The sequence below is a fragment of the Stegodyphus dumicola genome, chromosome 9 (assembly GCF_044657685.1).
Source record: "Stegodyphus dumicola isolate Sdum_Otavi_A_Nest chromosome 9, ASM4465768v1".
NCBI lineage: Eukaryota > Metazoa > Arthropoda > Arachnida > Araneae > Eresidae > Stegodyphus > Stegodyphus dumicola.
The window spans coordinates 95,804,904-95,832,509 of NC_140776.1; the positions used below are offsets into that span (position 1 = coordinate 95,804,904).

The window sequence follows — 27,606 nt, forward strand, 5'->3', positions numbered from 1 at the left end:
TGGTTTTTCCTTCAGTTCAGTTCTTTTTATGCAATTTGATAAAACATGCAAATTCTCTTAATTTAATTCACCAGTATATTCGAATTTAATCAGATGTCCAAGCGTTTTAAAAGCAATGCGCTGCCGCTCGGCAAAGGATAAAATATTTATGTTTCAAACTTTAATCAGAAATCGCAGAGATTTAAAAGAAATGTCTTGTCATTTGGCAAAGTGTAAGACATTTGTTTTTCAAATAAACAACCAAAAAATGCGAAAATGCGATTTGAAAGGAACGGGTTGCGAATTTTCGAAATAGACTATTCTTATATTCCACTCGACAGTGTGTTGCCATTCTATAAAGCGTGAGATGTTTAATTTTTCGTTCAAATTTAATCTGGCTGTTACTGAGTTACACGCTATGGAGCTTAAAAGCAATAAATCGGTTTTTTTTTTCATTTCAATTGTTATTAATTTTACGAGCTGGACCCGAACATGACACTATCTGCACTCATTAAAATCATTATATATTTTTCCTTTTTTATTACAAGCATTGTAGCCGCGGACTAAGCAATTAGTTATTTAAAATGAAATTTTGAAAGTTTGTTGTGCCCCAATAGATTTCTTACGACATTCATTGTACTCCAGCCAACAAAAAAGGAAAATAGACTGAACAACTGTGATTTCGCAGTAATCGATGAAACTGAGATGGTTTTGAAAATGTATGGAAAGCTGAACGTAATATAGCACTCTGAGTCCATTCTAGGAGATAGAATTAAAAAAATAATAATAATTAAATTAATCTGACAGTTTTCAGGTTTTTAACGTTTTGTGTGTTACCTTTATTTATTAAGTATCATGTTCTTCGCACTTAAATCATAAAATTTAATTCAACAGCAATATCTCAAAATAATTTTAAAAGAGTATATCTTTAGACTCAAAATGAAAAAGCAAAATTAATTTCGTTTTGGCATTTTGCGGCCCAAACCCTTCTAGGCTAACAAAAAAAAAAAAAAAAAAAAAAAAAAAAAAAAAAACGCAAAACTTTCAGATTTAATATTAGGCAGTTTTTTATTTATTTTTTTTTTTTCAATTTACACATGCATACACGTTTTCTGAGCATTTGGAATAACACTCCTTTGGACTAAAATATTTTAAACCAGCATATCTTTAGAATTTCCGATACAGAATATCGCGCACTAAAGATAAAAATATTTTTTTCCGCACAGTGTGTTGCTACTGCTTGCTTTCAGACCGTTGAGTTTCTTTATAAAAAATTCACTTTAAAAAATATGAAATAAATTATAACCTCTCGGATGCCCTGTTCGGGTGAAGGATTATGTTATTCAAAATTTGATGGCTCTAGGTACCATTGTTTTTTCACAATGCGAAAAACACACAAACATTTGTGCAGATTCTTCATTATTTAATTTCTTTAAATATAATACAGGGTAATAATATTTGGTGGCAACAATCTGAAACATGGTATAGCCGTTTATAATGATTCGACGCAAAAATTCTAAAATGTTTCAGATTTCAATGGCCGCCCAAAAGGGTTTTCTAAGGTTTTTTACACTTCCATTGAGCTCGCAGTCTACCAGTCTGCTTTTGCGCTCACTCCTGCTAACCTATATATATATATATATATATATATATATATATATATATATATATATATGTATATATATATATATATATATATATATATATATATATATATATATATATTGTCTTTTTCGTTTCATTATTAAGTATCTTTTCCTTCACACTCATACGTAAATCAACTGCAAAATTACAAAAATTTTAAAAGCATCTTAAATTTAGAATTCCCAATGCAGTATTAAGCGTTGCTATATATTGTTCTATTTTTTCGGTCTTTTCACAGTTTATCATATCGATGATCAGCTTCCTTAGTAAGATAGCTTACAAAACTTTTTTTTGCCTTCTTATTTTTATTTGTGTTAATTTTTAATTTTGTTTATTAAATATAAATAAATTACATTGGCATTACATTGCTTTCAAATCGTTGAGAGTGCTAATCCAAAATTCATTAAGTTCGTACAAAATATAAAACAACCTCTGCAGGGTCATGGTGAAAAGTGCAACATTTTATACATTAGCGGTCGCCATGACACCAAAGGAATCCTAAATAAAATAGTTAGCGTTTGAGTCAATATATCAAAGACGTTTTACAATCTACAAGTATTCACTGAAATTATGGGCATAACGCACATTATTTCCGAAGTCACTGAAATGAATGTACTGATTAAAAACGTGACTGGGTGGAACCTGGACGCTTCTAAAACTGAAAAATTAAATATTAGTAACAGGGCAGTTATCTTCAGTGAATATAAAACGAATCAATAGAGGGAAGATTGATACAAACATCGATGGCTGGCGTATGGTATCCACAGGGGGTCACGATAACGAACATTGAACTCTGCGTTCGCAAAACTGGAGTGGAGAGTGTGGTGCACTAGAATCGCTAAACATCAATGGTACAATTGGTCACTTGTGATGCTGAGGTATTTCATTTATATATCATTTGATGACGCTACTGCATCTGCACGTCAACATCTGACTCTTTAAACAAGAGTCCCATCAAATACTGTTGTTTGTCAACAGTTTGGGCATTGTTAGGTAGGATGTCTCACATGCGCCAGAATTCTTGATTTACAAGTACTTGCTCTCTAAATTCTCTGGGAAAACAACGTACAGTTTATAGAAAACAAAATAATTCAAAGTAAAAGTCAGTACGAGGATAAAAAAATAAAGATGAAAATTTTCAGAAACTGCCTTTGCGTTTGAAATAATACAACCTGTCAAAGAAATAAGAACAAACGTGTTGTTACTATGAAACAGCAGAAGTTATATGCAAACAGAAATATGAGGTGGAAAAAAAAGCTGAGTTCAGAACAGGTTTTTCCAAGCCTCCGGTAAGAACCAAGACGAAGCTACTTCAATAACTAAATTGTTCTGCAGATATATTCATAATTCTTCCAAGATATACAAACTGAAATAATCAAAAATCGGTTCGCATCCCCGAAATCTGAAACGATTAAAGAGTTTTACTGAATTTTAAGGATTTGCGGGTCAATCCCATCCATGGCAAAACCGAATTCGCAAGAAAAATTATAAATGGCACCTGTAGGAGATCCAGAATTTGCCTTTTACAAATAAGATCTTTACTTTATCGATAGATTTCAAAGAATCCAAAACCATATTACCCGAAGCATTTTGGAAAGGAACCAGCCAAGTTTAGTGATGTATCAAAGTAAAATGGAATTAAGTTTTCTTAGTTTTAAAGATTTATATTTGAAGTACTTGTATATCACTATAATCATCCTACAGCTATGCGTGAATTCTGACAGTTGTCACTGAATCCCATTTAATGAGTTTCCGTGAAGGGAGTAAAGTGCAATGTCCATCCAAACAGAAACTCAAATAAAAATAAATTAGCTTTAATATTTATACTTGACAAAACTATCTTAAAATATATTACAAGATAGCGATCTGCTTGACAGTTTGTAAACTGTAGAATAAAATTTAAGCTTAAAAATGTTTCAAAATGCTGGAAATGGTCAAAAAAGTTCCAAAACTTCTCAAATGTTAGTTAGTTGCATAAATGCATTGCAGACGGACGTAAATACTTTGAGAGTGACTTCATAGATTTTTGTCAATGAATCGAAATATGTTTTATGGAATGATTTCTGAAACTTATTGATCAAGTGGTATTCAACGCTTACGCAAATCAGCCTAATTCTCATCAGACAAAGTGGTCCATTTCTGAGACCTTAAATGTATTATTTGCTTGGAATGCGTTAAACATCGCAACAAATTATAACACGTCCGTGCTCCTTCATGGACATGAAGAAATGTTAGTTAACTATGCTATTAATTATTAGTTGTTCAGATTTCATTGGACTACATTAATGTATGTTAGAAAACCATTTTTTCAAGGGCTTAGAGCGTTATACAACTTGTGATATGAGTGACGATAATTTTATGCATTTACGGGATTATCAGATCACTTTTTACTAAAACTGTTTCTGTGAAAGATTAAAATATCACCTTAAGAACGTTGATGCATTTCTTACCTTTTCCAGGAATATTAAACCTGTTCTACAATATTTTGTCGCATATCGATTAAAATATCCAAAACTGTTTCCGTCGAATTCCAGAGTGCTTCTTTAATGCAAAAAGTAGGTAGGCCTTTGAACTTGATTGATGCTACTGGAAATTCTTCAGTCAGTCAAGGTGACGAAGAAGGATATGACTTGAAATTCTAGAAATGGAAAGGCCAAACCATGAAAAGGAAATCTTTGTATCTTCCAGTCAAATATTAAAGACTTTGAAATGAGTTCAAATTAAACCATTCTGTGCTTGGTGTTTTGAGAAAGCACGGCAAAATAAACTGAAACTTGTACTGTAGGATTAAGATGTTTAGTACCTAAAGTTAGGGAGTAGCTATGACTATGAATTTAAATGCAGAATCAACTTTAAAGATTAAATTTAAGGAAAGTCTAGCATTACAAGCTTACGTCGATGACTTTGCCATGGCTGTTTCTGCAAAAAAAAAAAAAAAAAAACTGATGTGTATACCACATGACTTCCTTGTACGGGATATTAAATTATACGCATTTTTTCTTGCATTTCGTTTAAACTTATTGGATTGAATTAAATCTACTTCGCCGACAGCGCATAAACCACAATAGAATAAATGCATTCTTTAAAATTCACTCTTTTTGTTTACCATAGCGACACTCTGGCTCTAGGTTCACTTAACAGTATTATATTTCGTTCATATTATAACTCAGAATACACAGCCTTCACACTATCAGGCTATAACGGTCGAGACAGCTTCCCTGCAATGCACCAGATTACAGCTCCCGACTCTACTTGGTTGTTATCGGAACTCCACGTACTCTCTCGACTCTCCACGCTACAACTCGCAATTCACTCGACGATACACAAGAGTGTAGCTCTCGACTCAGCACAGTTTAAGACAAAACTCGACGATGCACTAACTCGCGATACACTAAAAGACTCTCTTGATGCACTCGACGACCAACTCGGCGCTAGACTTCGAGACACTCGCTCAATGACTGACTATCGGCTCGCTAGACGAGGCACACACACACACACACACACACTGATTGCGAACCAGTAGGGTTTATATAGCTTTCGGCTTGTGTTCGAGAACATTCTGGGTTAAACAGGTAAGAAGTCGTTCCAGAACATTCTCCATCCGTCCATGGAATATCGCCAATTTTGTCGCCAAATGTGGCAACCCTGCCTTCCCTTGCCATTTTATGGCAAACCTAAAACTGCTTTGCGGGGAAGCCATCTTACCGCGCCTATACATTTCGTAACAATATAAATGTTATATGTAACCGAGAACAGATTGTTTTTCCTCGTGTACGTGAAAAGTAGGTATTGTAAATAATGGACTTAACTTTTGGAAGAGGACCTGTCAACTGAAAATTTCAATTGGAAAATAGGACATCACGAAGCTGTGTTTAGCGATGCAGGTCTCTCACTGAAAAGCACTGAGGATTCACAGGCCCACCATTTGAATACTTCTTTCAAAAATGTAAATTTTTACATAATTCTTGAGAGTTATATAAACGTTTCTTGCAGATAAATTTCAATAAAATTACTTTTTACTTTTAAACTGATAGTAAACACACTCGGACAGATAGCGTGAACAAAGTTAAAATAGAGATTTTAAAACAGTCTTGTCACATCTGAGAAATTTTTATTAAAAACATGTCCCCAGTAGAATGAAAGCAGCTCCAATAGTTAAAATTTCTTGAAATGACTGGTTTAAAAAATATCTTGTATGTTCAACTTTTAATTATACCCAAGTTTTTTTTTAATTAGTACCAAGTTCTATGAAGGAAACGGAATGAGAACAAATGCTATACATTATGTCGGAGCATTTATGTTCAAAACTATTGATATGTATTGGGAAAAACGCGAAGGATTGAATCTGTCGAAAATTTCTAATTTTATGAGAAAGCAATAATCAGTGGAAGTCTTTCTTCAGTGAAAAGCTTCCGTCGAAAGCATTTCGGTGCTATTCATATATGGATTGGATTGGATTATTGAATTATGGCAAAGCACACGAGGGTTATCTGCCTAAAGGGAGGGATGCCTTCGTGGACGATTTTCTAAGGGAAACTGACTCGTATACACGCTACACATGGGGAAAACCACGCTATTCATATATGAAAATTCAGAGACTGCTCAGATGACTAAAAATTTTTATGATGGTCATGGTCGGACGATGGACTGATCAGAAAAAAATAATTTAATTCTTTTACAACATTCCAGTTCATCCTGCTATACAACAGAGAAGTACCGAGCTGTATCCCATCGAATAAAATTTCTAGCATTCATTTTCTTAAGTATCATATCTTTAAAGGGTTAATCTGTATCGGTCAAATTTGACCGCCAGTTGTCGAGCAGATAAGATCACTGAATAGTAGGATTCGACCTAAATCTCTTGATGGGCTCAAACTGTTTGATCTAATCCCAAGTTATTTGTAAGCCTTAAAAAAGATTAACTTTAATTCTTAGATCTCTTAAATTCAACTTTCATGCTTCCAATGTTACCTGAAAGCTATTTGTGGAGTTATTACAGCTAGCTTAACCAAATGTTGGACTCGAACACTGATGTCTAGCCAAAGTTATTCTGCCTCATCATTTGTGAGGGAAAAATTAAAATAATATGAAAAAATGTACCAGTCTCTTTGATTTGGCAGTAAAATGGAGTCCTTTAATAGTCTGTAATTACAAATCTAAACTTCCTAAGTAAGCTACGGATCGGATCTCAAAATCTTAATTTAGCAATCAAGCTAAAAATATCTTGAAATTCTCCTCCCTTCTCGGGTAGCAGCTTTTTAAGAGCAAAACATTGTCGATCATTGATCTAAACGCTCAATTACAGTTACGAATTCTTTTAACTTCGTAGTAAATTTTTTGCTATTCAAATTTGCATAATGAAGTGAAAAGGAATTCTTAGAATTCACAAACTTTAACTCCTCATTCTAGAAAACGTCTTCTAACGTCTAATAAAAAGAAACGAAAAAATTATTTAAAACGAAGTATAGGGAATAATTACCGATTTCCACAGAAGAAATGCTACTAGATATTCAAATGAGAGTAAATTTCTAGAAATTTTCTTGAATATCGGAAGTTACTGATATGATCGATTTCTATTAATGTACATAATTTATACTCTAGCGTATTTTGTAAGTAATGTACGTGTCTTTATATTTTTTTCGATCTTAGTTAACTATTCTCCATTTTTATTATGTTATGCCGAAATTTAAATATATTAATAGCACATGTGTCTTTTTCTGTTGTGTATCATTAATATTGCATTTAAAGACTCCTTTTTGTTCTGTTTTTATAGATTTCATGAACTGCGTTGAAGAACTTAAAATCCGAAAATTTTCTTATTTTATTTGAAACTCATTTTGTCCTTGGCGTTGTTCAAAGGACGGTTCTACTTAAAAAAAAGCTTAATAAGTTCGCATGCCCATTAAAGCAATTTTTTACAAAAGTATCCATAGTGAATTCAAGCTACATCTGGATTTCAAAACATGTGCATGTTTGTTATTAATTCTTCACAGATATCAAAATGCTTGATAAAGAAGAAGTATGGAATACTTAAGAGAAGAAACAAAATTTTGCTTTAAGGAAGTGAATTTAATACTTAACAATGTTTAAAAATAATAAGTGTACCTTCACTAAAACTGAACTTACTCATGCACATTTTAATTAAGTGTAACTTCAAAATACGGTTAAGTATTTTGAAGTTACACTTAATTGAAATCGCTCGAAATGTTTCGTCGTCAAGCGAGACGTTTATGAAATTAGGCCTTTAACCTTGGTGGTTTCGCAACGCCCTCTTGCTCTGCTGATAGCAGCAGTGTTATTTTGCGAGGAAAGGAAGTAAGGGAGGACACGACGATCACATGACGAGCAGACAAAGTAAACTGAAACAAATATATAAACTTATCGCAACTGTGACACACACAAAAGTGTTCCGTGAATTTTCTACTGCGCAGCTGTGGATAGGACTGATATCACGTGCTGTGACGTCACCCTTAAATATTTTTCCTTTTGTTTCAGTTCGCGGTTGTTGTTGGGTAGGTTGTAGTTGCGGGAATGAAGTCTGTCAGGGATCGTTAAAAAGTACACGGTTTAATTATTTTTGCTTCGCGTGGGTTGACGTACTGAAGCAAAACAGAGGGAATTACAAATGGGTGATGTCATTTTGGATGTTCTGTGTAAGTACGATCGCCTTGCTAACAATAAAAATAATAAAATTCGCCGCAAATTGCCTTTGGAGTGGAACAACGAGGAGACTGAAAAATCGTGCCAAATACTGCGTCCTAAGAAAACTCAGGTAGTTTCTACTAGCTGTCTTGGATTGTGGTCCAAAGACGATGATGTCGAATTCGTAGAGGTAAAATTAAATGTACCAGTTCATCGATCTTCGAAAAAAGACTTGGGAGATGGTGTTGGAAGTTCCGAAAAGCCATCAAATATTGGTTCTCACACGTCTAGAACGAGAGAGTTTCTTATGCAGGCTTGTTCTATTCCTAAGCTAACTGCATTAAATGATGAATCCTCGAAAATTAGCAACATTAAAAATACGTACACTAGCGCTCAAGGGAGATCATTAAGTTTATCTTCCTTTTCAAGGGAAAGTGGTACATCAATAGAACATCATAAATATCCTCTACATAGATATCAAAGGAATGGCCATCGTGAGAAAATTTTGTTGCGCAAAACCTATCACAGCAATAAACTCAGCAATGCCTGCGTGCAAAAAGAAAAACACGTTAACGTGCAAAAAGAAAAACATGTTAACGTGCAAAAAGAAAAAACAGTTGTAAAAGAAAGTGTTGAAAGCGAAAGTTCTTCTACAAAGAGAATTTCAAATACAGCATCATCTAAGACTTCAAAGAATTGTACTGTAAGCATCGAAGTATCCTCTTCTAATGGAGAGGCTTTTGCAGAATTCATGGCTGATAAGAGAACCATGAAAACTATTCTCAAGCAATATCCGAAATTAATAGATTTAATCCCGAATCCTAAAGGAGAAAGCAGGAATACCAAGTATAGCTTGGAGGCAATAAAAGGTTTGCTGAGGTGAGCAGTATTTCTTTTTTTTTCCTTATATTAGCTTTCTTAAATTAAATCTTGTGTGTGAAATAGTTTTTCGTGAATTTTTTTAATTGCGGAAATGTTACATGAAATGCAAAGGTTTCAAATATCTTGTTTACTTTTGTTGACTTTTTTTACCTGTTGTATTTTTCAGAGGTTCATATGTTTTCAAAATTTCAGTGGTTATGCTTATTATAATCATTTATTTATTCATGTATGTCCATAAAGTGAATAAGCTGATCATAGTTCATTTGAATTTTGTATGGCACTACTAAATTTGTTTAACATTTAAAACTTCAGAATTTTTATCATTATTCTAGACCAGGCGTTGGCAACTTTTTTTTTTTTTTTTTTTTTTTTTAATCAACCAAAATGTAAGACGTTTCGGTTCAGTGGTATTTTCATTTTAGAACATACAGTCTTTCTTGGTGAATAAGATAAATTCTGTTGAGAAAATAACTGCAGTACGCTTTAAACTGTAAATGTAAATTAAATTTTTAATTATTATAAAAGCTAAACAGAACGAGTTTTATTTTTTTCTAATCGGTATCAACAGCTCCTCTGATGCGGTACTTGTGACGTCCATTTCGCAAAGTCTGGCCTATAGTTAATCCTCCCGAGACTAATACAAGCACATGAAGTTTCGGTAATTATGCTGCTCCTCTTATTTAAATGTCATGTGTAAAACATTTGTTCGCATTTATCAGTTGAAACAAATGAAAACAAATTAGCAAAGCCCTCTTCCCCTTTTAAATCTTTCGTTCGGCGTTGCCAGACATCGATTTCGTCATCAAATTATATTACAAAATAAAAATGCATATCCGTTACTGCAAATTTGTAATCTAACAAAAATGTTATTTTCAAGTGTGTAATCTGAAATTTGATACGGAGTCGCTCGGGGACCCGCGGGTCATAGATTGTCGAGACCTGTTTTTAGATTATTTATGATTCTTAGATATTTTTTCTAAGCTGTGTTTGACTATAGTTTTTTTAATCCTTTTCTACTAGATGCTTTAATTTTGAAATATTTTCTATGAAAATTTTTGGTCTAATTTTACTTCTATTTTTATTTGCAAACTGAAATTGGGAATTTTTTCCTGCAATGAAAAAACTTGATTTTTAATTTGGTCTTAATTGTTTTACAAAAAGTGTTCTTTTACAAAATATGGCTTGGCTTCTTGTGTTCTTTTACGAAGTATTTGGAACGTCCTGCGTAAACTCTCTGAAAGACAGATTCTAAAATTTGTAATTTTTTGTTTGCATAGACTGAAAACGTTACATGTTCATGCATCTTTAACTGCAATCGTAAATGCGATGCATATTATACATATCAATTGCTGATTTTTCTCTCCTAGCTCACTACAGTTAGTAATGTCATATTCCAAGGTATATTCAAGTGCGTCTTTTCTTTCCTATACTTTTTTCGAAACGAAGGTTCGAATTATCTTTGTGTTTAATAAGCAAAGAAAGCTGATTATCTCCCATCCCCCAAATGGCCCAAATAGTGACCGAGCGGTTAAGACCGCTGAATACTGGAAGTTTTTTATGTGGGTCCAATAAGAAAGAACGGGCTGCTATATGGTTTGTTTTCGTAATTTTTGCCATGCGTAACATGAATACGAGACGGTTTCCCCTTAGAAAGTCCTTCACGAATGTAACCCTTCCCTTCAGCAAATAGCCATTGGGTGCTGTGCTGTTCAAAATAACAATCCCCCCCCAAATAAGTGGATTGGAAAGTACCTTCGTAAACGACAAAATTTATATTTGAAACCATTCATGCGGTAGATTAGTGAAATAATAATCTTTTGAGTAAGTGGTGATAATCACATAAATCCGGGTTTCTTATTTCTCCCATTTTTTAGGATTTTTGTACGTATTGTTTAACCTTTATAGAGAATTATAACATTTCCCCGTATGTGCTAACCTGGTGTTTAGAACGTTTAGTAAACCTTTGGAAGGTTTATGTTTCGAATCCTAGTGAGAGCATACATCATTTACCTTGCTCCCTACACCAAAAAATTTAATGTCGCTGTACGGGAAATCTACCCAACCTGAACTGGAGCGAACTTGACGGCATAACATCCGGCTGCTTCCATTACATTGGTGTTTTCATCCGCTAAAAGTTGCCCGAAATCCTGTGGACAGACAGACAGACAAAGTAGACAGATGTCTTGTTTTGCACCCGCTAAGTCTTTCTGCACCGATGGGCGAAAAATCAAGCATAGGTGCGAAGGAAAGGTATATAGAAAGAGGGGCAATTTCGTATTTGAGAAGAGTAAAAAGTAACTTCGTACATCTTGTACGAGTTCAAAAGGCCAGGAAGAAAAGATGGGACAAAATAAAATTTAAAATAAATGGCCCAAAAATAATAGAGGAAAAAAGAAAAAAAAAAGGGGGGGCTATAGAAAGAAAAGGAAAAGAAGTAGAAAATATCCTAAAATACGATTGTGTCCATGAGTGTAGTTAAAAGGAGAAGAAACTGTTTTCATTTACAATAAATAGTGTCTCACAGGTGTGTTTGTGTAGTGAGTGTGTTTGGTAATGGTGAATAGATGTGTTACTGGAGAAAAAACAAATATTGACGGTGTTAAAATGCTTCGTATCAAGGTATTTAGCATGGAATATAAAGTAATATGTACGCTTGCATCCTGAGATATCAACAAAGGTCATCAAACAAAAGTATATATTAATTTAACCAAAGTAACTTATGCTACTTTCATTCTCAACATTTTCATACATTTTTCAAAAAGCAGCAGCAGACTAACAAACATAGAACCATATACAATACAAGACCACAACCGCATACACCCCAAAAAATAAATAAATAAATAAAATAAAATATATATATATATATATATATATATATATATATTTATGTGTGTAAATTACTGAGTATATGTATTAAAAACACAAATTAAACAGTATTTATTAATTTAACTATCATAATTTATTACAAGATTAATTATTTTACTATCATAATTTATTACTAGTTAAATAATGTTAATATAACACAATGAGGCACACTGTTATTTATATAAGCTCATAGTTCTAAAAATTCATTTAAGGCGGTGAAGAATAAACCATCCCTTACATATGGACATTTAACAGATAGCAAAGAACAGTATGAGAAAAAATCGGTGAGGTATAATATTATTTAAAGGCGAAACTATATTCAAGCGATCTAGAAAGAAAAGAGAATCCAGAAGATCCGAGAGGGAAATAGCGCGATGCCCAAATTATCCCCCTCATCCCCAAATTTTCCCTCTCTTGAGATTCCTTAAGGGCTTTGTAAGTGTTGACAGACGTGAACTGATAACGCCGGTGTGTGTTTCGAGTTGATACACAAAGGAAGCCACAAGCAATGGCAATTTCAAGTATTTTTTAATACTTTAAACTAATGAAAAATTAAGATTTATTGATTTAAAGGCACTTATTTATAGAAATTTGATTTAGTTTAGATGAAAGAAAAGTACTTATCTTAAAATTCCAGGCTTTTGGAGTATATCCTTACATTGTCCGCTGTTTTATTCTCGTCAACATCGGAGCCGAAATTCATTGGAATGATATAGGTTTTGTAGGGGAAAAATAAACATTTTTCAAAGAAATTTAATTGATAATCACCAAGAGGAAAGGAAAAATTTTCACTTTTTTACGGAGCGCAGCGATCGTGCTGCCGCTTGCCTCGGTGATCACACAGCGCCCCTCGAAAGCAAACACAAATTTCGCTCTCAAAGTATCCAGTCCCCTGTCCTTCGTCGCATAAAGCAATGTAGGCTAGGCGGTCACGGTTTTGAAACTGTGTGGAACTAATTTCGCTCCCTTTTGAGAGTCTACGCTGAAGAGCTACAAAATCTGTTTCCTATGTACCGAGACATCGGAAACGACTTAGACGGGTAACTCACAGTTGTAAATAACGGAAGAATGAGCATCGTTAAAAATGGAGGAATTTAATTACGAATGGTATTAAAAAAGCAATTAATAACAAGAGAACTTGAACAATGTCGTTGTTAAATTCTTTAAGTAAACGTGAGAAAAATTCATTAACTAAGCTGTTAAATCTCGTAAAATAATCAGTTATTTAAAGGAAGAAAAATAAATCATCACAGTTACGGGAACAAGGGGTAAAATAATTCTGTGTATAAAAGAATCGTCTATGATTTTTATATTACGGACAGTAACAAAATGGGTGGCCAAGTAATCGATCAATTGAATTGCATTTTCAAATTATAAGCTATGATCTTAAAAATAATTATGTTACGTTAAATGGTCGAAAAAGGCCCACTAGCAGCCGAGCGATAAATCCCCTGAGTGAAGGTAGTTCGATCTGGATTCAAATCCCAGCGAACGGGTTGGCTACAAGATTGGTTTTCGTCATGTTAAACGTGGATATGTATCAGTTTCCCATAAAAAAATCCTCCACGCAAGCATCGTTTTCCTCAGGCAGATAGCCTTCGAGTTGCTTTGCCTTAGTCAAGCTAACCTAACAAATAGTCGAAAACAATTGAGCGAATTTTCAATTAATTACAAATTACATTAAATTTTCATGTAAGTTTCATTTAAGCTTCTTTTTCGGATGGTGCAAACAGTAAAATTCTGCGATTTTTAGTTCCTTTAACGAACAAAGATACGGGGAAAAAATTCTAAAATTCCAATTAATTGGTAGAAAAAAAAAATTGCTTCACCACGTTATATTGTCATCAACATTAAGCTGTATACCTTCTCAGAAAGCAGTTTTAAAATCGATGGCAAACTCTTGACTGTAGATACCGACAGGCATCAAGAGTCAGCTAAATTAAGTTAAAAAAAAAACTGTTTAGTTACAAACGATTTGCTGTTTTACTATATAATGTTTACATATTCTGGATTATTGACAACAAATCACAAATTTGTGTTGATTAAATAAAGCTCCCTAATATTATATCCTCTCGTATTACTGTTGTTACCACTTGATTTTTGTTTTTTAAATTTTTATTGAATGCTTTTGCTATACGTTGATGTTAACGAAAATTTTTCTAAGCTTCCCATGTAAACAATTCCTTTTAGGACCCAGTTTGCCGACAAACTAGTTAATCGGGAAATTCGCACCCGATTTATCAGGATTTTTATATAGAATTGGGACAATTCTAATTCTCTAAATATCGGCTGCTAGTTGTTGGAGGTGGCGATTACTGATAATGTACTGTATATAATCTTAGATGAGGAATTTCCAAAATTAGTTCGCGATCCACTAAAGACCGATACACAATTTTAAGTGAATCGCGTAACGTGTAAGTGAATCGCGTAGTTTATACCTATTTATTTACATCTTCTAAGTACTTGTTTAATATTTTATTTTGTTGTTCTGTATACTATTTCATCTAAGACTTGTGTTCTTTTGTTTTTTAACATTTCGGAGACGAGTTATGTTTATTTCTGATAAAACGACAGCCGACACAATTATTGCTAATCATCCATGAATAAATCTTTCATTTGCCTAACGGTGTTATAGAAAAACGATGCTGAACCAGCTGTTAATTCATTATTCAAAGAATTATATTATTTGGATTTCTTAACATTTCACAATAAATGTTACTTTATACAACGAATATCGTAATTAATTTCTAAAATCCTATAAATAGATTGGTGGGAAAAAGTGCTAAAATAACGTATTCTCGAGGAGTAGAAAAAGTTAAATTATCCATCCCACTTTATTATATTTATCTATTTATGAAACAGCTCTGTAAATGTTCACTCATTATTTTAGCAGATTTTTGTTAAATTAAGTCTTAAGAAATAACAAAATCTATTGCTAATTAATAATCTAGTTTCTCCTTTGTAAAAAGTGATTTTTCAAGCAGCATCCCAGTTGATTTCTTATTTTATAACTTTTCATTTTCGTTATTGGAAATGTTCTTTTAGTTGTTGCTAACAAACAGAATTCTGTCTTACCGTCTTTTAGATACATTGTCTGCATTAAAATTGTCTAATGATCGTAATGGAAATTTGATATAACATGGATTACAAGTCCTTAGAACAGCGAAATTTTTTTAATTATTTTTTATTTCAATTGTACAGGAGTCGTCAACAATAGATAATATTTTTTATTTAAAAAGGGGTGTAAAAATGTTGGTATTTTTTTTTTATTATTTTTCTTATTTTAAAAATTTTATATATTTTTTATTAAAGAAGAGAAGCAGAAGGATTCGTGTGATCGTTTCCTATATTGAATAAAAAGTGAAATTGTCAGTCTTAATTTTTCACTGCCACCATTCCATTGCAACTGTATGCAGGTGAGTTCCATGATAAAAAATCTGAGAAGTATAAACATAGTCTGTAAGCAAATTTAGTGAAATAGACTATAAATTTACTGTAGATTAGTGAAATAACTTTCACCATTCCGAAAATTCTTGCGTCAACTGGATAGCAACTAATTTCCATAGCAACTGCTCAATCTTCAATAAAATCAGTAGAATAATTCTGATAAAAGAACTTCTTATCATTAAAAATGGCTGTTATTTTCTCTGTTTTTGCATGAACTGGATTGCGTAAACAGTATATTACAATTTCTTCGCGCATGCTAATGTCAGTACAGTTATCAGCATCGAAAGCAATCGAAATATGAAAATTCTGTAGAGTTAAATACGGAATAAGTATTTTCCATTCCCTGCATAAGATAATTTTGTAGATACGATGATAACATTATTAAACCATTATTGTATCGAGGTCAGTAATGAGATAATTGATAATTCCGCCAGCTAACATAGTACTGCCGAACTAAGCAAATAAGATCATTAAAAAGAACCTACGCAGCAATCTGACTGCAATAAGCAGAATGCTGTATGAACCCCGTTGGTCTTCCGGAGGAAAAAGTGGTTAGTGCACCGAATTGTTCGTGTTCGAATCCCGGTGAAGGCATGGCTGTTTCTTAGCATATAGTGTCTGTCCATCTAGGGGCACGCAAAATACATGGCGAGCTGAAATCTTTTTGAGAGATGATGGTAGGAAAAGAGGGGGGAAGAGACGCTTGCAGCGGGTCCTCTTCTGAATTGGGTCCAAAGCTTAGCAGTTAATAATGCATAATATGACTGAGAGGAGATGCAACCTGTATGAAATCCCTTTTCTACTGAAGAAAATTTAATTGAACTTAGTAGAATAGAATAAGAAACGCAAATATGTAGTAAACTTTTTTAAGACCACGGTTTGCCTCATTAATATTATGACGAAAAAATAAACCTTTCTTGTAAATACTAAGAAAAACGTTTTTCCAGGTTATTCTTTCATGAAATATTTCAATATACTTTTACAGATAAAATTTATGTATGTAATTTCAGTTATAAGACAAAAAAAAAGTCTTCTTTATGTAATTTAATCGTATTGGTTTCAACTTTTGTAATAAAGAAAACGAATAACATTGCATTTTTTTATCAAGGCTTACGAGCGACCTAGCTGTAAAACCTTTGAACAATGGTATAATTTGACCCGCGTTCATATGCTGGTCTGGCTGGCTACATGGATGTTTTCGCAATTTTTCTTTGTGGGATGAAAATGCTGTAAGACATACTGGTTTTGTAGTTGCTTTTCGTAGTTTACCTATGCGTGACGAAAATACGAGCTCGTTTTCCTTAGGTCTTCCGGGAAGACATCCTTACTTCATAGCCAGGCAGCTTTTGTGAGCTTTGCCATTTTCAGTTAATCTAACCGACCTATAATTAACTCGAAAAAGATAGAAATTATTTTAATCCAGGGACGATTCCTAATAGCGTAAGCTATTATTCATGTCGTGCATTTGCTGGAATTTTAAAAATAAATTAATACTGTAACTTTGCAGACATGTTCTGTACATCAAAAGGCTAATAGGAAGTAAATGATATCAGTTATACCATACGCAGGAATTAATCGTAAAAATTCTACGAAATATTTTAAAATTCGTAACAAACTGTGTAATTGATAACTAAGTAAACTGCACTGAAATAAAGGTGGTCAACTAAGGAGTATACTAAATAACAAAGATGAGCACGTGTTACCTTTCAGGCAATGCTAATGACTTATGTCGTATTGGAAAGAGAAAATGCATTGACGGAAACTGGAGGATAGAATTGGGTGCTCCGCCGTAGTCTCGCGTATTGAAAAATTTCGCAAGAAGCTCAAGAAGAAAGAAACTGCACGATAGTAAGAAAAGGAGGATGCACCAAACAAGAAAACTAAACGAACAGCGTTTGAAACCTGTATTTATATTTGCACTATATTATACTACCGAATTACAGACACGTTATATCATGAGACATACGATTGAGATATAGTAACCATAAACATATTTATTAAACAGTGGGATGAACGAAAAAGCGAAATTCTAGTTCAAAAACAAATTTCCGTGAATAGTCATGTTTACAAAATGTGTGCGATGTAGTTTTACCGGCACAGGAAACCAAGTCGCTCTTTAGTCACGATCGGGGAAAACTATGTGTGTGACTGGAGGAAAATCACTGCTGGCTTGATCATTAAAACATCATTTTGATTTTGAACAGAAAATATTCTTCAGGAATGCATTTTTGTTTAAATTGATACCACACTAAACATGCTAAACACACCCTTAATTTCTACATTCGCAGTTAACATTTTAGATAATAGAAAGAGAAGGCGAATATTTTAGGTAATAGAAGCGAGAGACATGGTTTATTCAAGCAACAGCAGACAAGAAAAACTGATGCGTGCTAATTGCGGTCGTATTGAAGCCGGAAAGGCTTGGTTTATTAGCACGCTAGAGCTATCTACCGAAGGGAAGGGATGCCTTCGTAGAGGACTTTCTGTGGGTAATTGGCTCGTATACAGCTTACACATGGAGAAAAACCCACAAAAACGCCCATGCAGCCAGCCCGTTCATGTGGAATAGAACCCATGTCGGAACTACCCCCTTCCCAGTGTAACGACTTTACCACCTCGGCCCACTGGTGGCCTGGAAAGTCTGCTTTAATCCTGAGCAGTGATTGAGCCCAAGCTTTCGGAGTGCAGAGAAACTGCAGTAAAAGTGACGGAATATGTTGCATAGTGACGCAAAATGGTGCAAAGCGTATCGCTGAAGCGATTCCAATTAAGTTTCATATATTATCTTTTCACATATAATTACATATCTATGTATATTATAAATGTATAATTTTAGTGTTAGTAACGATAAAGCGTTATAGCTGAAAGCTAAAGTAAAAACTTCTGTAAATGCGGTACTGAAATAGCAAACAGGTGAACAATATCTAACCTTTACAACGAGACGGTTGTCTGGCTTAATATCGCAGGCATCATTATCAAGCGTATTAGCGAGTGTCTCGATCAAAATGTTTCGCAAAATAGAAAGGACGCGCAGAGATGTTGATTTTGTGACCACAGGATCTCTGCTTTTAATCCCATGTGAAATTGTTATGGAGGATATGTCAAGAATAATGTTTTTATAGCTCATATTTCTGCTTATCCTTAGCCGTATTCTTGGTGGTGTTACTGTTATCAATTAGTACCTCTGAAGCCAAACAGATAAGTGTAGAGCTCACGTTTGCTGTTTTAGCAAAATAAATAATATCCTGCCTCCCCTTCACCCCCCGCCCGAAAAAAAGAAGCGAAAGGATTCCAATTTTAACGTCGCACTATTGGGTTTGTTATTTTTTTAATAAGATGATGGAAGATATTTTATGCTCTCGATAATCTCTCATTTTACCAATCTGCTCTTGGATTCACTCCTGCGCTAATACAACTTTTTTTGTCTTTTTAACATTGTTATTAATCATAGTTTTTTTTCACATTTACTCCACGTGAAATTCCACAGCAGAATCATTAAAATTCACAATTAGTGGGCTATACACTTTTTTATTTTTTCAGTTCACCATAATAGTGTTCAATTTTCTTAAAATGACCTGAACAATTTTTCTTGGATTTTTTACCTTTATTTATTATTATACATCATTTTCTTCACACTTAACACCGCACAAAATTCAGCAGCAAAATATTTAAAAGCAGCATATGTTAAGAATTCAGATTGTGTTAAATGTTCCCATTAATTTTTTTCAGTCTTTTCTCAGTTCATAATATCAACATTCAGTTTTCCAAGTACACGGTGTCCACGGTTTCCAAGCAACACTGTAAATTTTGATCAAATAGCAATGAAATTGCAAAAAGGGGGTTCTTGCGATCAGTGCAATGAATAAGCAATTCAGTAGAAAGGTCATGCGTATGCAAATATCAGGAACAAAACATCACAGGCGACGTGAGCGTATGCAAAATGCGTGTGGTCGGCGCACTCAGCTCAAGGCTAGCTCAAGCTACAATAAAAGGAAGGACATAGACGCAATTAGAGACATTCGCTGCAAGTGCGTTTTTACGTGAAATATGACTAGAAGAAATCACCTGGATGATTTCACACGTGGAAGAATGATCGGAAAGCTGGAGGAGGGGCGTAGTGTGACCAGTATAACTGAAGAGTTTAGAACGAACAAAAGTATCGTTTGGAAAGCCTTCCAAACCATAGGTACAGCTGTTAGAAAGGTTAATGGGTGGCCGTCCCAGGAAAAGAACTGCTGTGGATGACCGATATATCGTCCTGCAGGCGAAATGAGCCCGAAACCAGTCAGCAAGTGCCACAGCTCAGTAACTGTGTACAGCAACGAAGCGACAAGTATCACGGTTTACTGTGTGCAGAGGTTTTTACAATGGTGCCCTGTTCGCCCGCCTTCCTGAACGCTGCATTCCTTTGAAATTCGGGTCATCGGCGCCGCCGTTTAGAGTGTTGGAAGGAGCACAAAAACTAGACATCTCATCAATGAAGTCCTGTCCTCTTTGCGGATAAGAGTCGTATTAGTGCCGCAAGCGATTCTCAATGCCAGTTAATTTGGAGAGAGGTCGGGACACGGTTTCATCCGAGTAACATCATGGAAAGAAACCTTTACGGTGGTCCTGGAGTTCTTGTCTGGGGAGACATTATGTTGATCGGGAGGACAGAGCTTCATGTTTTCGACAGAGGTTCTGTAACCGGAAATCTCTGTTGTCAGGAGGTGATCCTTCCCCATGTGCGTCTGTTCCTTGGTGCCACTGAAGCAAGTTTCGTTTTTATGGATGACAATGCAGGGCCATATCGAATTCCTGCTATTCAAAAGATACTGGAAGCTGAAGATATCACTCGAATGGATTGGACAGCGTACTCTCCTGATTTAAATCCCATAGAACATGTGTGAAACGCTTTGGGGAGACACCTTGTGGCACGATTACATTCTCGGGGGAACACCCAACAATTGAAATATATGCTGATTGAGAAATGGGCACTCGTACCTCAAAATCTGTTGGACAATCTGGTGCTGAGTATGGAGTGACGATGCGAAACAACCATTGCAATAAGGTAAGGATCTTCAACCTTTCGCGGCCAAGGGCCACATTAGTTAAATTCCCAAAGATGTGCGGCCACAAGTCTGTCAAAAAAAATAGTATAGTCAGAAAATTTATCTAAAAAAGGGAGGTTTGTTTTGCAAGACTACAATTGATTCTAAGCGAAGAGATAGTGTTACAGATTTGTATGTATATTTATATATATACATTGTTTCCAAAACGTCAAATGGAAATCGAATTAAAATGTTTTAAAACTTTTTTTAACTATGAAAATAAAAGTATAAAGATGATTGTACAGAACCATGTTACAAAATGCATTTGCAATAAAAAAAAAGAAAAAAAAACTTGCATTACTGGCGGAAGATGGCAGTTACATTAACTTGAAATTTGACGTTGTTTTTGCTTGATTATAGCTTCAGTATCCGGTTTAATCTGTGTTATTGTAATTTGTAAAGTTTCCTCTAGATGTCTGTCTGTCGCCGTGTTCTTGTTTTTGATTTTAGGATTTTCAGTTTACAAAAAGGCTGTTCACATATGTAGGGTACTGCCAAAGATAGAAGGCATGAGGAGCGCATGTTTACGGATTCCTGATACTTGTCTTCGATCACGTACTTCGAATAAAAATTTATTAATGTAGGATTTTCTAGAAACTTGCATATTACTGCAGAGTCACACTGTAAATCTATAAATTCTAATTGATGTTCAGGTGGAACACACATTGCGTTAGGTAAAGGGAAATTTTTGAAAAATTCGTCATTTTCAGAAAGTTTTATCTCAAATAACATCAGGCATATCAAGTAAAACGTTTTAAATATCAAGAATAAGAGAAGAAAAGTTTTTTTACGACAAAAAGCTGACAAGGCAATTTTTCTTGAAATCAAAAGTTCTTAAAATTCTTCAATTTTTCTTCAAATTCATATGTGGGGCCATTAAAATATCTTCAGCGGGCCACGGGTTGAAGACCCCTATAATAAGGGGAAGGCATATCCCATACTAAGGAACATTTGCTTGTTGTTCTTCCTCTTGTACAGGCAATCATGTGTTAACGATACTATGAATTCAATAAAACCTTTTTTGATTGATTCCGTACTGAATGCATTGTATTAATTTTTGCGCAGCTATGCTTTCGTGATTGTTTAAATACAAAATGCTGTCTCTCATTTCTGAATTTCATGTCTCTCAGATGATTTCTTGTAGAGTTATGGCAAAAAAAAAAAAAAAAAAAAAAAAAAAAAAAAAAAAAAAAAAACACCTGTTGCTTAATTTTTACAGACCAGTGTAAGATGACTTGCACAAATTTTTATTTTTATATAAACTAACTTTTTATCGTTTTAACTTTATTTATTAAACGTCACTTTTTTTGCAATTTCCGATAGAATATTTACTATTTGCATGCTATTTATAATATTCGCTGTACTATTTATTTAAAAGTAGTATCTGGCGATAACATTTGGTGTAGCAATCTTTTTGTTTTGAAAAGTGATACGGACAAAAAATTGAAGTTCGAGATTAATAGCACTTCTGGTGCTAAAACAAACCTGGTGAGTATGCAAGTTAGCATAAAATTTAATATCGTTTATGTAACTTCTTACGAATTTTAAAAATGGTTCAGTGATTACGAATAACTATACTTCTGTGTCTGAAGAGAGAATAGCCGTAATATTACGACTGTTTTCAAAAAATATATTTACGTATATATAAAATAAGTTTTTATTTAAAACTTATAAATTAATCAATTAAAAGGAGGAAAATAATTTATAATAGTTAATGGCAACAAATGATTAAATGATTCTCTTTACAAAATTTTTCTACAATTTTATATATATATAAAGAAGAATGTCTCTATGTGTGTTCGCGATTAACTTAGTCACTGCTATAGCTATCGTCACTAAAATTTCTACAATTCTAGGTCCTGGAAAAGGTTGACTTTCGCATTTAAAAAAAAAAAAAAAAAAAAAAGAGAGAGAGAGAGCTAAAATCGGATATTAATTAAACACTTTGAAAACACTAATTTTCGCTCTTATTTTCTTGCAGCGCTGGAGATAAAAATCTACTTTATTTCGAGAAGCGTTGCGACTGCTCGCTTTCAAATCGTAGAGTTTGTAAATAAAAAACTCCTAAGTTTTACAATGAAATTAAAATAGTATTGCCAAGCTTTAAATACATTATTCACGATCCCAAAAATTCGGGGTAACCCATTTCGACTATTCCCATCTTCGTACGACTTTAATCAGCCGAGTTATTAATTAAAAACTCTGGAAAACACTAATTTCTGTACTCATTTTTCGGAGTGGCAACAGTCTCGCGCTTTGGAGATAAAAATGCTTTATTTCGAAAAGTGTTGCTACCGCTCGCATTCAAATCATAGTTTGTTAATAAAAAAAATTGTAAGTTTTACAAAATCTATATATGTAATATTAACACAATTTTGGAAGTACTGAATGTAAGACCATTGTTAAAAAATTTTATCAACTTTTTACTATTAAAATTTTTTGATCAGTAAATAGATAAGTGAAAGTTCACTTACCTTCTAAATAGGGCTGCCCTGAACTGCTTGCCTTTCCTTCTTGTCGGTATCCGTCTCTGTAATGAACTTCGATTCACTGCGAAACACAGCTATAAACTTTTTAAGAAATTTTAATTCGTATGAAAGATATCTACAAAATATTCACAAGTTATAATGATTACAAGCATAATTTATACGGAAACGGTCTATTGTTATACATCTGTTAGACGCGTCAGCCGTTCAACTGACTACTTTTAGTCTCTTTCGCCAGAGGGCGTTCGTGGAAGTAAAGTTCTAGTAAGCAAACGCGACACTCCCACCTGGAGGTCCAGTATCAACAGAGGATGGACCTCAACTGACCTGTAGTTCAAGTCTCTTGAGATTTCGTCATACGTCGAGTTCTGTACCTCACTTGCATATCCGACTCAGGTGTAAAGTTGAGTTCAAGAGGTATGAGGTTCTTAGTAGGTCTTATAATCTCCCCTTGTGCAGTTTTCAATTTCACTAATCTAATGTATCCGTCGTGGGATGGAAAAATTTCCACGATTCTAGCTAAGGGCCACAATTACAAGATCACCAACGTTCACAGAAGATGGTTCGCGGATGAATTTTGAGCTTTGTTTTAATTGCCCTAAATATTCTGATCGAAATCTTTTACGTAAATCTTTTCTCAATTTGGCTCTGTAAAGGTATCTTTTATTGATGGATTTAGAATCCAAAAGATCTAATTCAGGAACTCCAGTCTCTGGAATTTCTGTTAGAAACATTGCTGGGGTGAGAGCTCTTAAATCCTTTACGTCTTCTGACAAATACGTGAGAGGACGGTTGTTCATAATGCTCTCGCAGTCACAAATGATTGTCAACAATTCTTCGTAGTTCAGAGAAGATTTTCCTAGTACCTTTCGAAGAATTCTCTTTAGTACTCCAATTAATCTTTCCCACCACCCTCCCCACCATGGCGAGGAAGGGGGAATAAATTTCCATTCAATTTTCTTAACTGTTGCATTTTCTGAGATAGAATTCCAATCTATGGTCTTAAACAAATTATTTGATCCAACAAAATTGGTTCCATTGTCGGAGTATACAGTGACAGGTCTACCCCTTCGAGCGATGAATCGCTTGAACGCGTGCAGGAAACTTTCGGTTGATAGAGATGAGACTAGCTCTAAGTGAACTGCTCTATATATTGCGCAAGTAAAAATGACGATCCATGTTTTTTGGCCTCCTTTTAAAATTAAGGGACCCGTCAGATCAACACCAATAATCTCAAAAATTAAAGCATCTCTTATTCTGTCTTCAGGTAGTGGCGCTTGAGGAGTCTTATATGAATCAGAGTCGAACCTTCGACATCGTACACAGTTTTGGATAACCTTGCGTACGGTCTTCCTACTCTTTATGATCCAATATTTTTCACGCAAAGCGCACATAGCGAATTGTACTCCAGCGTGACTTAGCCTTTCATGTTCAGATTTGATGAGTTTTAATACTAATGGATGTTCTGAGGGAAGTAACACGGGGTAACGAAAGTCAGCATCATCGTCTCTCTGAAAGATACGTGTTTTCACTTTTATAAGGCCATTGGAGTCCATGATAGGTTCTAGAGCACGTATTCTTTTATCTTTCAATCCTTCGAAAGATTCTCGTTGGATGAGTCGGAAAACCACTGTTTCAGCTCCTTTTAGTTCCTCGACTGAAATTCTCCCATGAGTTCTTTCATATGGTGGTGTTGTAGCATTTTTAATGAATCTAAAGATCCAAGATACGACCTTTATGATCTTTTCGAATTTTGAAATATTGTCAAAAAGGTTAAATTTATCTGTATTCGTGTTATTGCTGGCTGAAACCACGGTTCGTTTTCTCTCTCCATTTACTATATCGAAGTCAGGATGTTCTCCATCTGCAATAGGCCACTCTTCTGGAGGTCGATAAATCCAATCTGGTCCTTTCCACCATTCGGATTTCTTCAATTCTTTTGCAGAGCAACCGCGTGATTGCAAATCCGAAGGTTGGTGTTGGTGTATTTAATTATGGCAAAGCACACTGGGGCTATCTGCCTAAGGGGAGGGGTGCCTTTCGTGGAGGACTTTCTAAGGGAAACTGGCTCGTATACACGTTACACATAAGGAAAACCACGAAAACACCCATGCAGCCAGCCCGTTCGCGGGATTCGAACCTCGGACCGAACTACCAGTGTTCAGCGACTTTACCGCTCGGCCGCTGGTGGGCCGCAAATCCGAAGGATTAAACTTTCCGGGAATGTGATGCCAGTGATCTGGTTTACTCAATTTTCGAATCTCATTTACTCGATTGGCTACAAAAGTGGACCAATTTTCTTTGTGTTTTATCCAAAAGAGAGCATTTTTGGAATCCGTCCAGTAAAAAACTGGAACCTTTTTTAGTTTCAAGTATTCTCTTATTGTATGAGAGAGTCTGGCTCCAATAGTGCAAGCGAGTATCTCTAGTCGAGGTATGGTGAGTGCTTTTAGGGGAGCAACTCTCGCTTTAGATTGTATCAATTGATAAGTGACTCCACTCTCACCGCTGTGTCTAAGAAAAACGCAGGTCGCATACGCGTCCTTGCTTGCGTCTGAAAATACATGCAGAGTGGTACTTTCGTCTATTTTGGGAAGCAATCTAGGAATTTTGATGTCTTTCAAATATTTTAACTGAGATGAGCATGTGAAAAATTTCCTTGCTAGATCATTCGGCAGATTAGTATCCCAGTTAATTTTCTGTTTCCAGCACTCTTGCAAAATCAATTTAGGCATGAGAGTAACTGGACTAGTAAACCCAATTGGGTCAAAGATTTTACTCAATTCGGAAAGAACAGATCTTTTGCTCAATACAGGGTTTTCTTCATATTTTACGTGACAAGACAAAGTATAGTCAAACAAGTCCCATTTCAATCCCAATACTGACACAACATCTTCATAATCTTTATCAGAAAGTTTAAAATTGAAGTTTCATTTAAGTCTATTATGTTTCCAACCTCTTAGGTTAAATTTTGCAGTAGCCATTATTTCTCTAGATCCTTTGATAAATGAGTTTAATTCTTCAATTGATTCCACGCTCGCTACGCAGTTATCCACATACATGGCTTTCTTTAGCTTTGAAGCTATTTCCTGATGTTGTTTTGGTACATTTTCCAAATGGTAGTTAATCGTGGCAGCGAGTAAAAAGGGGCTGGCGTTTACGCCGAATACAACCCTTCGGTGCCGATATATAGTCAGTTTTTCAGGCTGTCCTTTCTCCCACCATAGGAATCGGAGAAAATCTCGATCCGCTGGATTCACACCTATCTGAAGAAATGCTCTTTTTATATCCGAAATTACTCTATACTTCCCCTCTCGAAATTTTGTCAAAATTTTGGGGATCAATTCAAGATAATTAGGACCCTTTTCCAGGCAGTCGTTCAGAGATACCGAATTTTTCTCCTTTGCAGATGCGTCGAACACTGGTCGAATTTTGGTAGTCGAATTTTCCCGAAACACTGCTCTATGTGGCAGATAATGCCCTTTGATCTTTTCTGCCTCCGAAATATCGATAGTTTCAATTATTCCCTCTTCTAATAAATCCTTTAAAACAGTTTCGTAGGCTTCTAAGGAATTCTTTGTCTGAAGGGTTTTCACGTAAGACTTCAGACGCTTTTCTGCAAGGATTCTATTATCTGGCAACTCGGGATGAATTTGAAGCCATGGAAGTGATACCTGATACCTTCCAGCGTCGTCTCTTTCTAAAGTACGGATAAAATAATTTTCTGTAGCCTTTTCTATTTCTTGTTTTGTTTGCGAAAGAGCTGGTTCAGTTATTCCGATAGAATCAAGAGACCACAAGTCACAAATTTTTCTGTCACTAATGTGTAGTGATAAAAGAACTTCATTAAAATTCTTTCCCTTTACCTTCGGTCTCCCTAACATAGTCCAACCAAGGTGTGTATTCATCACTACTAAACTCTCCGTTACGTGTTTTATTTCCCCTGTAAAGAGTTTTCCGACATAATCTGCTCCTACAAGCACGTGTATTTCGTTAGGGTGTTTTTCAAATAAACAAGAATTCTCATTAGTTACATCACTGGGAAAAATTTTGTAACCTCTTAGTTTCTTTATGCAGTCCCTATCCTCCACTTTTGGAATATGTGAGCATATGGTTTTTTGGCTCAAAACTTCCATTTCGCATGTGAATCCTGTTTCTGGATTATTCAACTTAATCAGATACTTGTTGTGATTTTCCCTTTTTTCTATCCCTCCAAAAAGCCCATGAGTCACACTTTCCTGACCTAAAGATTTTAGTTTTAATTTCTCCGCAAGAAATGTGCTGATATATGATCTGCTACTTCCGGTATCCAGAATTATTCGTATAAAATTCCTTTCACCATCTCCGTAAACATTGACAATTAAAGTTTGCAAGATTACACTTTCATAGGATGAATTATTCGTTAAGGCCTTATTTTCAATTTGTTCTTCCTTAATTTCTCTGTTTTCGTTTTTAAAACAAATTATAGTGGCATGTCGTTGTTTACATAATTCACACCTTATTCTAGAAGTGCAATTAAAACTAAGATGCCGTGGGTGTAAACAGCGATAACAGATTCCTTTCGCTTTGCA

The 27,606-nt window shown here is 34.7% G+C and overlaps 1 protein-coding gene across 1 annotated transcript in view; it reads left to right on the plus strand.

Moving 5' to 3' along the window:
* Window positions 1–8,090: 8,090 nt before the first annotated feature.
* Window positions 8,091–27,606, plus strand: part of LOC146995423 (uncharacterized) — a 31,626-nt gene continuing 12,110 nt past the window's right edge. The window contains exon 1 of the mRNA XM_085823792.1: window positions 8,091–9,144. Coding sequence (XP_085679918.1) covers window positions 8,249–9,144 — 896 coding nt within the window. The 5' untranslated portion in view covers window positions 8,091–8,248. The remainder of the gene's footprint in view (window positions 9,145–27,606) is intronic.